Raw genomic sequence first — 14,847 nt, forward strand, 5'->3', positions numbered from 1 at the left:
CCATACTGATATTCCATCACTTGCCCCGGTTCCGTAACCTCACAGTGCTTGTCATCATGGCCTAATCTTCCACACCTGTAACACACTGTTGGGAGCCTTTCGTATTTGAACATGACCCACACCTTCTCCCCTTCTCCATTCACCAAATAACCTCCCCTCTATAAAGGCTTATGCAATGGCAGCTCCACTCTAATCCTTATGTACTTCGCCTACTCATACTGCCAAGCTCTTTTATCAAGTTCAATAAACTTGCCCATCCTGTTCCCAATATCCCTACCCGTTTCTTCCACCATGAGCTCAAATGGAATCCCCCAAACTTGGACCCAAAATGGCGAATGAGAGAAAACAATATTCGTGACTGTTAATCCCTTCCTCCACCGGCATAGCAATAGCAGATTGTTATCAAAATTCCAGGGTCCATTCTTCTCAACCTATTCCATTTGGTAGTTAGAATTGAACTTGAATTGAAGGATATCATTCCCCACTTCCACGATCCTTAAATCTGATCCCATTTTCCACACCGATCATAGAGTGCTCTTAAGCACACGTAGATTTTGTTGACGATCAGATAAGAGTTTTCCGAACAAGCTGAGATGACACTCTTCCAGCCTCTCTGCTCTACTAGAAGCTGATATTTGAATGCCTTCTTCCTCTTCTTTGGTGAGCTGCGAATTCTGCAACCCATCCAAGATGACTTGATCCATAACTAAGGATTGTAACCTGACCACATGCACAAAGAAAGCTCCCAAGACCCTCAACTCAAACCCACAGTCGCACGGAAACTATGGGAGGCAGACACTCCTACTTGAGAGAGACAACAAACTCCCTTACACGAGAGAGAGAGAGAGACAAAAACTCCTACTAGGGAGAGTCAGTAATCTCAAGCCCTTATCAACTTGGTAGTAAATATCCAAAGTAGTTTAATAAGACTTTATATCATCTTCTTAAGATTTCAAGTAGCTACAAATGTTAGAAGCTACCTCTGGTCAATTTGAAAACTGTTTATTTAGCTTAAATTAAAAAAAAATGTTAAAAGTGTAAAAAAAAAAAAAAAAAAAAAAAAAAAAAAAGGATAAAAATTAACTGAATCGTATAATGTAACTTATAAATAGTACAAAAAAGTGCAATAAAACCTATAAATAATGCCAAAAATAAACTACAAAATCAAATAAGCTGAAAGTTGAATAATACCAAAAAGAAATGAAAAAGATTGTGTTAACGGACACCTTACAGTGCCCGTTAACAACAACTTTTGACTTTTTTTGTATAATTTTGTCTTTTTCTGCAATTTTATATTATATTTTTCAGTGTGGAGTCAACTTTGTAAAAATAAAAAATATTAAAATAACCAAAAAGACCAGTTTTATGTCTTTTTTATTTATTTATTTTATTTTGTTATCAAATAGGACCTATTTTTGTACAACTTCATCAAGCACTTATGCAGTGCCCCATTTGCCAAAAAGGAATTTACAAAATCAAATAAGCTAAAAGAGTGGCAAGTCACGCAACTCCCATCCACACCAAACAGAACAAACAAAAAAAGGTGCAAGCAGCACCAACCAAGTCAGAAACAAGGACTACACTACAAACAGACTATACAGAGTACAAACACACCACCAGCCTGCCAGCAACAAGAGAACTAAATTAATGATGGTCTGCTTCCCAAACAAGTCCTGGTCATGAAAACACCATCAAAAATTCCCAATATTAACTTTGCCTTTGGTCTAAGAGATGGTCCTTTGCAATCAATCCTTTGCAGTATTAACTTTACTTTGGTGACCAAAACAATAAGGACAGCAACAATGACAAATTCTCCAATGATACATTAATACTTTCACTTCATGATTAATTTTGAGCATAAATTATGTTTCAAATGGGTAGGTTTGATCATATTCAAGTCTGTTTAGGATCGGCTTATTTTACTGAAATTGAAAACTTTTTGTTGAAAATATTGTAAATAAAGGTAAAAGTTACACATAAATAGTACCAAAAAAATGCAGTGGAATCATAAATAGTAGCAAAAATAAACTAAATAGTAAAATAAGTGGATAAAAAACAAACTATCTAAACGGACACTTAGTCAAATTAAAGCTGGTAGATTTGCTCAATGTGAACTTGTGTCTGATTGTACTATTAAGTCAATAGGTCTTTATAATAAGACAAGTTGTCAAATAGGTACTGTATTAGCATATCTCCAATTGATATTTGGTTGTGATGATTGGATCCGACTTCTTCCCAATGGCCAGTGTCATTGGACATGATGGATTTCAGACACATGTTCAAGAGTGAACATGTATCCGCAATCCAATGTGTCCAGTGACAACTGCCACTGGACACAAGCCACTACCATGATGATTTGGGTCTTTTTTTCTTCAGATTTGATTGATCGTTATTGTTAGATTCTAAGACTTTAGGATCTAAATGTATTAGAATTTCAACTTGTAATGTGTTGGCAACCATGATCAAAACATTAAATCTAGATTTAGGCCACTCAAAGTATGTTTATGTGTAAAGTTGGAATCGAGTAATTGCAGGAAATTACTATTCAATTTTTGCAAGGCTCAATCAATCGAAAATTAGACTCGATCGATCGAAACTCATGTAGATTATTTTTTCTGCTGAATTTCCAACTCAGCCCAAGCCCATATGACGTGTAGGGTTTTATGTTTTGTTTCAAGTATAAAAGGAAAAACCCTAGCCACATTTTAGATGTTGATATGCTGTGTGTGTGAATCTTCTGTGAGATCTAGAGGTGTTTACCTTCATACACACTTAGGGTTATCAAGATCAAGATTGATGTCAAGAACTTGGTGATCTCTTCGGTTGCTGTTTCAAGAGCTTAAAGAAAATACAAGTGGGAGTACTTGTGGTTGATGTGGATCAAGGAAAGAAGTAGCCCGTGGACTCGGAGCTGTCAAGTGGTCGTGGTAGTAATTTTTCTACATGAGGTAACAATAGGATGTTAGTGGTCTAAGTCTTATTGTAAAACTTCAATTCTTTCATAGTGGATCTATTTTACCTTGAGGAAAGCTAGGTTAAATCCTCCTCAGGTTTTTTACCAGTTTGGTTTTCCTGGGTTATCCTATTGTTGTGTTATTTACTTTTCCGTATTGTTCACATGATATGATTTGAATGTGTTTAACCTAGATCTTATTAATGAACTTGTTAATCAACTTGGCTTAATATTAGGTTAAACAACTTGTGTTTTAAAGGGGTCTAAAAACATACAATTATTGCTTACTTCATGTCATTCTTCCCATTTTATTCATGTGTGATAGAACCAGCTCTTTCCCCCCCCCCCCCCCCCCACACTCACAATAAAAAGTTTAGAATCCGGTGTGCACAAAGTCTAAGAGCATTCACATCAAGCAATCCAAAACTTTTAACATTTAACATTTCCAAACACTACTTTATCTATTTTAACACCTTACCTTACAATATTTCAAACAGAGACTCTATTTTTTTTTTTTTACAACTTCATTTAAATATTATTATTTTTATTCTCTCATTATGTTTCTTTCTCTCTCTTCTTATGTGTTTCCCCCTTTCCCTGAAAAAAACCCACCACTTTCTTCTCTATCCAAGCAAACCCACAGACACAACCACACCTACGGCTAGCCACTGCCAGCCACCACCACCAAAAAAAATACCCACCATCCAGCAGCCACCACAATTACAACAACTACCATTGCCACCACCTCCCATAACCACAATCCCCAACCACCAAAATCACAAACCCAAACCCACAACCTCATCACCACCAACAAGCTAAAAAAGAAAAACAACCCACCAAAATCAAAACCAAATCACAAACCCAAACCCACAACCTCATCACCACCAACAATCGAAAAAAGAAAAAGAAAAAGAAAAACAACCCACCAAAATCTGGTGAAAAACCCAGCCACACTTGTCGGAAATCATCCACACCCGCTGGAAACCACAGCAACTCTAATTAAAAACTCACCAAAACCCATTGCAAGACCCATGAGTTGAGCCACCCATGAAACACAAAGTCAACCCTCAAAAAAAAAATGAGAAGAAAGGGAGAAAGACGGAGTTACAATGGGAGTGATAAAAATGGTAACGACTGAATAGAAAAAGAAAAAGAAAAAGGAGTGAAAAAGATACGGTGAGGCACCGACAATGTTCTTATTGCTCAAGAACTCTTCCATGCTTTGGATAATAAAAAGGGAAAAGCAGGCTTTATGGCTATAAAGCTGGATTTAGAAAAAGCCTATGATAGATTGGAATGGAGCTTTATCCATAGAATTTTGCAAGCTTTTCAGTTTCCCCCAAAAATCCTTAAGATCATAATGAGCTGCATTATCTCCTAACACAGCCATCTTGGTTAATGGGGGTGCCTTAGAGCCTTTTGAGCCAATGAGGGGCATTAGACAGGGAGATCCTTTATCCCTGTACATTTTTATCTTGTGCATGGAGAATTTAGGCCACCTTATTGAGCAAAAATGTGTGGATGCATCATGGACCCCTTTGAAGGCCTCTAAGGAAAACTTGGGTTTCTCACACCTTCTTTTCGCGGATGATATCATTTTATTTTGCAAGGTTGACTCCGATGCCTATGAAGCAATATTGGAAGTGCTTGAGAAATTTTGTACAAAATCCAGGCAAAAAATTAGCTCGGAAAAGTCCCGTATATACTTTTCTCCAAATGTTAATGAAAGTTTGAAGGAGGAAGTTTGTGATAAATTGGGCATCTGGGAGACTCATGAAATTAGGAAGTACCTTGGTTTCCCGCTAAGACATAGAGGTGCTGCAAGGAATCCTTACAAATTTATAGTGGAAAAGGTCATGAGCAAATTAGCAAGGTGGAAGGCTAAATACCTATCCTTTGTTGGTCGGACGATGTTAATTAAGTTTGTGATGTCAACCATCCCAAATTATGTGATGCAAGGGGTGGCTTTACCAGTCCATATATGTGAAAAATTAGATAAAGTTAATCGGGACTTTCTGTGGGGCTCCACGAGTGAAAAAAAGAGGACACACATGGTGGGTTGGAGTAAAATTGTGAGGTCCAAAGAAGAAGGGGGTTTAGGGATACAAGCGGCTAGGGCGAAAAACATAGTGTTGCTCTCAAAATTGAATTGGAGGATGTACCATGAAAAAAATGCTCCTTGTGCCAAGGTGTTACTTAAAAAGTATTGCTCCTCTTCGAGAATGAGGTCGAGGAACCCAGATAAACTGCCTTCCTCACCTAATTGGAAAGCTATCAACTTGGGGTTTCCTATATTCATGAAAGGGATTTGTTGGGGAGTTGGTAATGGCCATAGGGTTAGTGCTTGGATGGATAATTGGATTAATGGCGATTCCCTTAGAGGCATGATTGAAGGACCCTTAAGGCAAGGTGATCAAGGGCTGACAGTGGCTGACTTATGCCATGATCACGAATGGAGATGGGAACTCCTTCCCTTTGAGTTGCCAAATTCGAATAAAAAACAAGGTTAAAGCTGTTCCAATTCAGTTGTTTGGAAATAGGAAAGATTCTATCATGTGGAAGTACGCCAAAGATGGAGATTTCTCCACAAATTCGGCCTACCAGCTAGCTAATGAAGATAACACAACTGAAAATCAGTTTCAAGGGCAATGGCTCTGGAAACTTGATGTTTTGCCAAAGATTGTAAGCTTCCTTTGGCTATGTGTTCATGGTAGTAATCCTGTTAAAAGCGTGCTAGCAACTAGGGGCATTAATTGTGGAAAGACTTGTCCACTGTGTAATCGGCATGAGGAAACCATTGTTCATCTCCTTCGAGATTGTAAAGTTGCTCGTGACCTGTGGTATAGGTTGGGGGTACCTGCCTTAAATATAAATTCCTTCAATGAAAATTTGGAGATTTGGCTTAAAATAAATTGTCTAAGCAAAGTTAGGCACAACACACCTATCCCTTGGAGCACTTTGTTTTTATTTGCAGTTTGGTGTTTGTGGAAGAATAGAAATAAAGTGGTGTTTGAAAACACCACTCCGAATCCCAGGTTGGACAAAGACTATATTGTTCAAGCAAGGGAATATTTTTTCTATGTGAGTAAAAGCCACCAAGTCTCTTCTAGATTTGCTATCCCTGTTAGATGGTCTAAGCTGTTAGGTGGTTGGCATAAACTCACAGATGGAGCATCATGTGGAAATCCAGGTAAGGCTGGTGGTGGAGGAGTTATCAGGGACTGCCATGGAGGTTAGTTTAAGGGATTTTCGAGATCAATTGGACACACTACTAGTGTCATGGTTGAGTGGTGGGCATTGCATGATGGTCTGATTTTGGCCATTCATTTGGGAATAAACCAGTTAAAAGTGGAACTTGATGCCAAGATGATTGTGGAGATGCTCAATAGTGCAAACTGTCCTAATAGAAGTTATGCTACTTTACTGAGTGATTGCAGGTCTCTCATGGCCAGGTTCAGGTAGGTCCGGGTGGGGCATATGTTTAGAGAGGCAAATAAATGCGCTAACTTTTTGGCTAAGAGGGGTTGTTCCATGATGGAAAATTTTGTTGTGTTTGATAACTCTCCCTCTAATGATTTAAATGTTTTGCTTGATGCTAATATGAATGGGTTGTGTTATTATAGGCGTGTTGCCAATACTTTGGCCTCTGTGGCAAGTTTGTAATTGCTGTTTGTTGTTTTATATATGCACCTGATTAACCCACCAAGACACTACCATCAACCAACCAACCCATGAACTGATCTCTCTCTCTCTCTCTCTCTCTCTCTCATGATCTCTTTAGTGTTTGATTCTCGATCTATTTTTTGTTTGATTTTTGTTTCTAAGGATTTTTATATTGGAATTTTTCTATTATAATATTTGTTTGGATGCTAGAGAAATGGGAAAAACTAGTAGAAAATGTGTTTTCTAGAACATTTTTAAGAATACAACCAAACACCTAATAATATTTTCTAAAGTATTTTTCAAAATACAATCAAACACTTGAAAATATTTTCTTTTCCAAAAAATGTTTTCACTAAAAATATAATTCCTTATTCCTTTTAACTTTATGTCACTTTTCTTCATTGTGTCCTCCAGTTCACGTATGCCTTTTTGGTGTGAAGTTTTCAAACTCTATTTACATTTTATATTAGTTACATTAATTGGGTCAAAGTATAAATTTAGTCAAATTGATTAGGGTGGTGTGGACATGTTTTTTTGGAATGTGGGTATGGGTTAATCGGTTAATCCCAAAACAGAACACTAATACTAACTGGCACCAAAAAAGGTCACTAGTATGCCATTCACTACTTTGCTAATAAGGTCAAGAGGCATTAGGTAGGAATGCGACATCTTTCCTTTTTGTTTTCCAACTCATGCACTCATTCTTAAAAAAATCAATATGTAAAACACCCCTAACATAGGGATGGATCCACACCCATGTGAGTCAGAAATATCCACAACTATGTGAGAGTTGTATGCAACTGTTACACAAAATAATAAATCCAAGAAAAGTCATAGCTCATGTCTTATCAGATATTTTATTTTATTGAAAATTTTCACTTTTCTCAACATAAGGCAATTGCAAGGTCCATCATTTTTTATTTTCTAGAAATAAACATACTGATGACGTCGAAAATCGTCACCAATGGGTCACACCGTACTCGCGACTCGAAGTGATCCTGCACAACAGAAGCAATTGAAAGAAGTCCTTCAAAGAGCACCGGTGTGGTGCCGGCCTAACACTCTCCGACGGTCAAGTTAGAATTCTTCTGTTTTACTTAGAGCATTAGAGAGGGTCAATTAAAGCGTACCTCGATCCCCTTAGGGTATTAGGTCTTTTATAGTGATAAAGGGTTGACTTTTCTCCTTGGTTTCCAAATCTTTTCCATGTGGGACTCTCATACAAATTCCCTTGAGCGTAGTGAGCCAGGATTTCCGTTTTCGGATCATAGGGCTTTTCTAGGCGATAGAGATTTTGGATCATGGGCCCTTACTGTGCCTGTCAGCGATGGGCCTTCAAAGCGCGTGGGATAATCCTTGCACAGGCCCAACAGTCCCAATCCGTCGCTTTAGGTAGGCCCGTCAATCCCTTCAGTCATCCGTCAAGCCCGTCAGGTAGGGCCGTCAGGCCCGTCAGGTGGGCCCGTCAAGCCCGTCAGGTGGGCCCGTCAGGCCCGTCAGGTAGGCCCGTCAGGCCCTAAATCTTACCATCTTCAATTGCCCCCTTCACCCCAATGGTCCGTCAGCTTTTAGGATAAAGGATCAATGGGGTGACGATCCAAACGTGAGGGTATGACGGGTATTTTTATGACGGAAGAAGGCTCATAAGACAAGGAGAGTTTTAAGTTGTCATAACGGGTTGACGGATTAACGCAAGATAGGATGACGGTTCAAATGAGGAGTCCGTCGATCACACCAACTACAGACAGGCTGTACGAAGGTAATTAATGCTGATGACACGTGTTACAAGCTGATTGGACCTTGTCTCGGATCGAAGCGACGCTTCGACTTCCGTGCATCTCTCTTATAAATAAGGGAGTGATTCCTCTCATTTCTTCAGTTTCAGTAGAAATCAGGCTGTCAGAGCGTACCCGTCACCCTTGTCAGAGCGCACCCGTCATAATCTGCTGATCCGTTCATTTACCTTAGTCGTCAACGCCATCCTTCATCACTTCGTTGGCAAAACTGGTAAGTGCTCTTCTTAAAGCTTATACTTGTTTTAATTTTCCTTACAATCCACACCCGTTATAGACACATAGACCGTCAGAGTCTTAGGCTCTTGTCGTTTCATGTAGGAAATGTCTAGTGCGTCGAGTAATCAATCAGTTATTCGTGACGGGGTGGATTACGAGGAAGTATATCCGTCCGGTCATCGAGAACAAGGTAGTCCAGATGATAGTAGTCCGTCCACCTCCTCCTCGTCCTCAACATATGAGGATCTGGAGGTGGTTGATCCAGACGAGGGACTTGGTGTTGGTGAGGATCAAGTTGTCAGATCCGTCATTGGTGCTGATGGGCTCAGGAAGTTCGTCATGCTACCGGAGTGGACGGTGAATTTCTTCACGTCTGTTATCAAGGAAAAGCACTTTAAGACATTTAGGGATAATTATCAAATTCCAGAAAATGTTACGATCCGTCTACCCTACAAATCAGAGAGGTGTTACTATGACGGGGTAGAGGGAGTCGGGGTGTATGAGCAAATGTTGAAGGCCGGACTTAGATTTCCATTGAGTTCGCTTCACCGTTTGCTCCTCCGTCAGCTGGGGTTATCCGTGAACCAGATTTCCCCTAATGCTTGGAGGGTTTTTATAGCGATGGAGGTCTTGTACGGTGCCATGTCCAACGGAGAAAAGAGGCTGACGGTTAGGGAGTTTTTCCACTACTACCGTCCGGACGAAATTGACAAATCCAGGGGAATTTATAGCTTCGTCCCCAAGAGTCCGTTGCTGAAAGTCATCTATGACACGCCGGACTCAAATAGGGATTGGAAGAGTCGGTTCTTCTTCCTAGAAGGCGACGGTTGGATGGGTCGTCCTGGGGAAACGAATTTCATGCCCGTCGACACTACTGGGGGCATATTGGATCCGTCTAGTATGGACTATCCTTCAAACTTTAACATTATTAAGTTTTTTGAATATAATCTAACCGTCCTCTTTCTTCTTTTGTAGTTAGACGCCCAAATTGACCTTAAGGAGTTTGCTTTCCTTGAGAAAATTCTCTCAAAGACCAAGCCGGAGGAAAGGACTTAGGCGAAGCTGGTAACACTAAATACCATTCACTGGTATTGCGACGGACCGGAACCTACAGCGGCTGCCGTCAAGTACGAAACACAGATAAGGAGGCGTAAGTTCGTCACCCTTTACTTGAAAAAATTATGCATCTTATTTTTTGTTAATTAACTACCCCGTCCATGTTTCAGAGATGGACGATGCTAAGAGAAGAGCCATGATCCGGTCAAAGGCTGCAAAGAAGACTGCTGACGACGCTCCCCCTGCGACGGGCCCAAGCAATCCGTCTGCGAAGCGGAAAACTCAGCCCAAAGCGGATCGCCAGGCCAAGAAGGCCAAAGTGTCTTTAGATTCCGTCGTGGGACTCATGGCGGAGCCTCCGAAGACGGTCACTCCAACCAAGCACGGGGTTGGCAAGGGCTTGATGAAAGGCCCGTCGAAGGATGACGAGAAGCCGCCCGTCCTTCTTCGAGAGGATTCTAAGCATGCCTTAGAACAGATTTCCTCCATCATCTCGGCGGAGGATTATGAAGATTTAGGCAACCACTCGACGGAGGCCATGGGTGAGACGGGCCTGTTTGCAATTACACAGGTAAGATAGTCCGTCTACTACTCAAATACAACTTAAATCATCTGCCGAAAGTTTGTTTTATAACTATGTTGTTATTTTTTAGGCAATGGTCATGATGAAGGGGCTGATAGGACGGTGCCTCAGCCAAGAGACGGCCTTGGATCGTGTACGGGCCAAGGCGGAGAAGACGGAGGAAGAACTCCTCCAATTGCGAAACTGGAGACCCAAGATAGAGAAGAAGCTTGAGCTTTCGGAGAAGGCAAGGAAGAGCCTTGAACAGATGACGGAGGAGGCAAAGAAGGCTCTAGAAAGCAAGGACAAAGAGATAGCCGAGCTGAAAAATGAAGTCCGTCAGGCTAAGGACGTGGCGGTTCGTGAATACCGTGACTCCGACGCCCTAATCACTGAGCTGGGCGATTCTTTCCATCAAGGCTTCATGGATTCCCTCCATCAAGTCAAGCAAGCTTATCCAGACGTGGACGCTTCCAAGTTCAAAGTTGAAGACCCGGTTCAGTCATCCGTCGTGCCTGTTGCCTCCGAGGATACAGACGACCTCTTTGATGTCGACGATGCCGTTGGTGACGGGGCGTCTGCACCAGCAAAAGTTGATCAAGCTGAGCCTGACACGGAGACGGTTCCTCAGCCCGTCAATAATGCAGACAAGGCTCAGTAGAAGGATTTTTTTTTTTTTTTTTTAATACTTTTTGGAACAATTCTCATCCGTTGTTGATGATATGTAAACATTGCCTTTTAATGGCCTATTTTGTTAAATGAATCCGTGCACTTCATTTTATATGTTTTGAATTTTGCCATTGTTTGACCTGTTTATATCCGTTCATGTATAGGTATGTTTTTTATCTTAAAAATTTATTCTTTGCAAAACCTGTGGAATGTTCCGTCCACCTTGTGGATACTACTTTATTGTCTAAAATGATCAGTCCGTCTTGTTTGCTTTATCTTATTTCCGTCCACGTAGTGGATGATCCGTCCAACCTGTGACTTTAAGTGGTCATCTTCTGAGGTGATCCGTCCATATTGTGGACTTCATTTTGTATCCGTCCATTTTATGGACTAAGTTATCTCCCTTTAGGATAGTCCGTCCACCTTGTGGTGATCGTCCTTGTAGGATGATCCGTCCATCTTGTGGACTTCATTTTGTATCAGTCCATTTTATGGACTAAGTTATCTCCCTTTAGGATAGTCCGTCCACCTTGTGGTGATCATCCTTGTAGGATGATCCGTCCATCTTATGGACTTCATTTTGTATCAGTCCATTTTATGGACTAAGTTATCTCCCTTTAGGATAGTCCGTCCACCTTGTGGTGATCGTCCTTGTAGGATGATCCGTCCATCTTGTGGACTTCATTTTGTATCAGTAAACCTTGTGGACTTGAAGTGATCGTCCTTGCAGGATGATCCGTCCATCTTGTGGACTTAAAGTGATCGTCCTTGCAGGATGATCCGTCCATCTTGTGGACTTATATTGTGTCCGTCCATCTTGCGGACTTAGGGTTATCGTCCCTGTAGGATGATCCGTCCATCTTGTGGACTTAAAGTGATCGTCCTTGCAGGATGATCCGTCCATCTTGTGGACTTATATTGTGTCCGTCCATCTTGTGGACTTATATTGTGTCCGTCCATCTTGTGGACTTTATTTTGTGTCCGTCCATCTTGTGGACTTAAGGTTATCATCCCTGTAGGATGATCCGTCCATCTTATGGACTTAAAGTGATCGTCCCTGTAGGATAATCCGTCCATCTTGTGGACTTCATATTGTATCCGTCTATCTTGTGGACTTTATTTTGTTTCCGTTAACTTTGTGGACAATTGCAATGACATACATTCAAGTAGAAGATCAAAATTGCATCTGATTATAGAAATGCGTAAAGGAAAAGTGCCTGCCCCCTTGGGCTTAAAAAAGGCACGACAAGATTGTAGCAAAAGAAAAACAGTTAAAAGAAAAACTTATAAAAAGCTTAAACCGAAAGAAAATTGGTTGTTGTTCGCCGTGTTTCTATTACTGGTAGTATTTCCTCAAATGCTCAGCATTCCATGGATGCGGTAGCTTCTCTCCGTCTGTCGTCTCCAGGTGGTATGTTCCTTTCCTTTTCCATGACGTAACTCTATAAGGTCCTTCCCAGTTGGGGCCGAGTTTTCCCTGTGTAGAGTCTCTAGTTGCACCCATGACCTTCCGGAGTACGAGGTCTCCTACTTGGAAGTTTCTGTGTCGGACCCGGGAGTTGTAATGTCTGGACATCCGATCCTGGTATCTAGCGATCCTTTGCTCCGCCGCCGACCTAACCTCATCTATCAGGTCCAGCTGTAGCCTCATGGATTCGTCATTCCTGCTCTCGTCATGGTTGTGAACCCTGTAACTTGTGAGCCCCACTTCTGCCGGGATGACTGCCTCGCTCCCGTATGTCAGTCGAAATGGTGTCTCTCCTGTCGGAGTCCTCGCCGTTGTCCTGTATGCCCACAGTATGCTCGGCAATTCTTCGGGCCATATGCCCTTTGCCCCCTCGAGCCGAGTCTTGATAATCTTTAACAGGGATCGGCTCATGACTTCAACCTGGCCGTTAGCCTGAGGATGGGCGGGTGATGAGTAGTGGTTTTTTATTCCTAGCTGTGTGCAGAAATCCCGGAAGTGGCCGTTGTCGAACTGCCTCCCGTTATCTAAGACAAGGACTCTAGGAATACCAAACCTACATACGATGCTCCGCCAGACAAAACTTCTAATGTTCTTTTCTGTAATGGTGGCCAAGGCTTCCGCCTCTACCCATTTTGTGAAGTAGTCAATACCCACTACCAAGAACTTTAGCTGCCTTATCGCCGTTGGGAAAGGTCCCATGATGTCTAGTCCCCACTGAGCGAACGGCCATGGAGCCGTTATAGGGGTTAGCTCTTCAGCTGGCTGTCCGATAAAATTGCTGAACCTCTGGCATTTGTCGCATCTTTTAACGTAGGACTCAGCATCCTTTTGCATGGTCGGCCAGTAATACCCAGCTCGTAACAGTTTGTGCACTAACGACCGCGATCCAGAATGGTTCCCGCATATCCCTTCGTGTACTTCCCTCATTACGTAGTCTGCCTCTTCAGCCCCCAGGCATCTTAGATAAGGACGGGAGAAACCTCTCTTGTAAAGAACGTCTTTTATTAAGACGAACCTCGCCGCTTGGACTTTTAGCTTTCTTGCTGCCTCCTTTTCTTCTGGCAGTAACCCGTCCTTTAAGTATGAAGTTATCTATGTAGTCCAGTTTCTTTCGGAGCGTATCTCCTGCATGTTGTCTAGGTCTATTAGTGGAAAAAGTTGAACAAAAGAGAGTACATTACCAGGTGTCACCATATGTTCTGCTGAAGCGGCTTTGGCTAGCCGATCGGCGAGCTCATTCTCTCCCCTGGGGATTTGGACGACCATTGCTTTTAGTCCGTCGACTCTCGCCCTTACTTGATCAAGATATCTCTTCAACCTTTCCCCCTTGCATTCATAATCTTCGTTTACTTGATTGGTCACGACTTGAGAGTCGCAGTAAACGACCACATTTTCAGCTTCGGCGGCTTTGGCTAGGTCAAGTCCTGCCGCCACGGCTTCGTATTCCGCTTCATTGTTGGTGGTGGGGAAGTCGAGACGGACCATACATTCAATCTTGTCTCCTTCAGGTGACAGCAATACTATGCCGGCCCCTCCGGCTCGCCGATTTGATGATCCGTCGGTATATATGCTCCACTTAGGGAATTCTTCTGCCCCCTTGTCCTCGTCACGCGTAAACTCCGCTATGAAGTCAGCTATAGCTTGTCCTTTAATGGCCACACGTGGACGGTATTTGATATCAAACTCACTCAATTCTATTGCCCACAGCGTCAGCCGACCTACGGCCTCAAGATTACTCAGTGCCCTTCGCAGGGGCTTATTGGTCATTACGTTCACGGTATGGGCTTGAAAGTAGGGCTTGAGCTTGCGAGCCGCCGTGACCAATGCAAAAGCGAGTTTCTCCATAAGTTGGTATCTTTCTTCGGCACCGCGGAGCGCCCGGCTGGCGTAGTACACGGGCTTCTGTGCCCTGTCCTCTTCTCTGATTAGGGCCGCGCTGACGGCCACAGGGGAGACAGCCAAATAGAGGAAGAGTTCTTCACCTGGTTGCGAGGGGCTCAGTAGAGGTGGTGAAGATAGATAGGCTTTTAACTCCTCGAAGGCTCGCTGACACTCGTCCGTCCACTCGAATGACTTTTTCAATGTTCGAAAGAAGGGTAAACACTTGTCCGTCGCTCTTGACACGAATCTATTCAGTGCCGCTACCTTGCCGTTAAGACTTTGTACTTCCTTCACGTTTCTCGAGGGGGCCATCTCCATTATGGCTCGGATTTTGTCCGGGTTAGCTTCAATCCCCCTCTGAGATACCATGAATCCTAGGAATTTGCCTGCCGTTACGCCGAATGCGCACTTTCCCAGATTGAGTTTCATGTTGTAGGATCGAAGCGTGCCGAATGTTTCCTTGAGATCTTCCAAGTGGTCTTCCTCCTTCCGGCTTTTTACCAGCATGTCGTCGACATAGACTTCGACATTCCTCCCGATTTGCTGTGCGAACATCTTGTTCATTAGTCTTTGGTATGTTGCC

The 14,847-nt window shown here is 42.4% G+C and overlaps 1 protein-coding gene across 1 annotated transcript; it reads left to right on the forward strand.

Moving 5' to 3' along the window:
- The first annotated feature begins 9,650 nt into the window (after positions 1–9,650).
- Positions 9,651–11,027, forward strand: LOC126693969 (uncharacterized). Its single transcript, XM_050390013.1, has 2 exons — positions 9,651–9,778; positions 9,855–11,027. Exon 2 carries the CDS (start codon positions 10,341–10,343, stop codon positions 10,905–10,907), a length of 567 nt encoding a protein of 188 aa, XP_050245970.1. The 5' UTR covers positions 9,651–9,778; positions 9,855–10,340; the 3' UTR covers positions 10,908–11,027.
- Positions 11,028–14,847: the final 3,820 nt, after the last annotated feature.

The sequence above is a fragment of the Quercus robur genome, chromosome 8 (assembly GCF_932294415.1).
Source record: "Quercus robur chromosome 8, dhQueRobu3.1, whole genome shotgun sequence".
Classification (NCBI taxonomy): domain Eukaryota; kingdom Viridiplantae; phylum Streptophyta; class Magnoliopsida; order Fagales; family Fagaceae; genus Quercus; species Quercus robur.

Excerpts from the sequence above, each read along its gene's own strand:
- LOC126693969 (XM_050390013.1), top strand. The coding sequence starts at position 10,341 with ATGGTCATGATGAAGGGGCTGATAGGACGGTGCCTCAGCCAAGAGACG.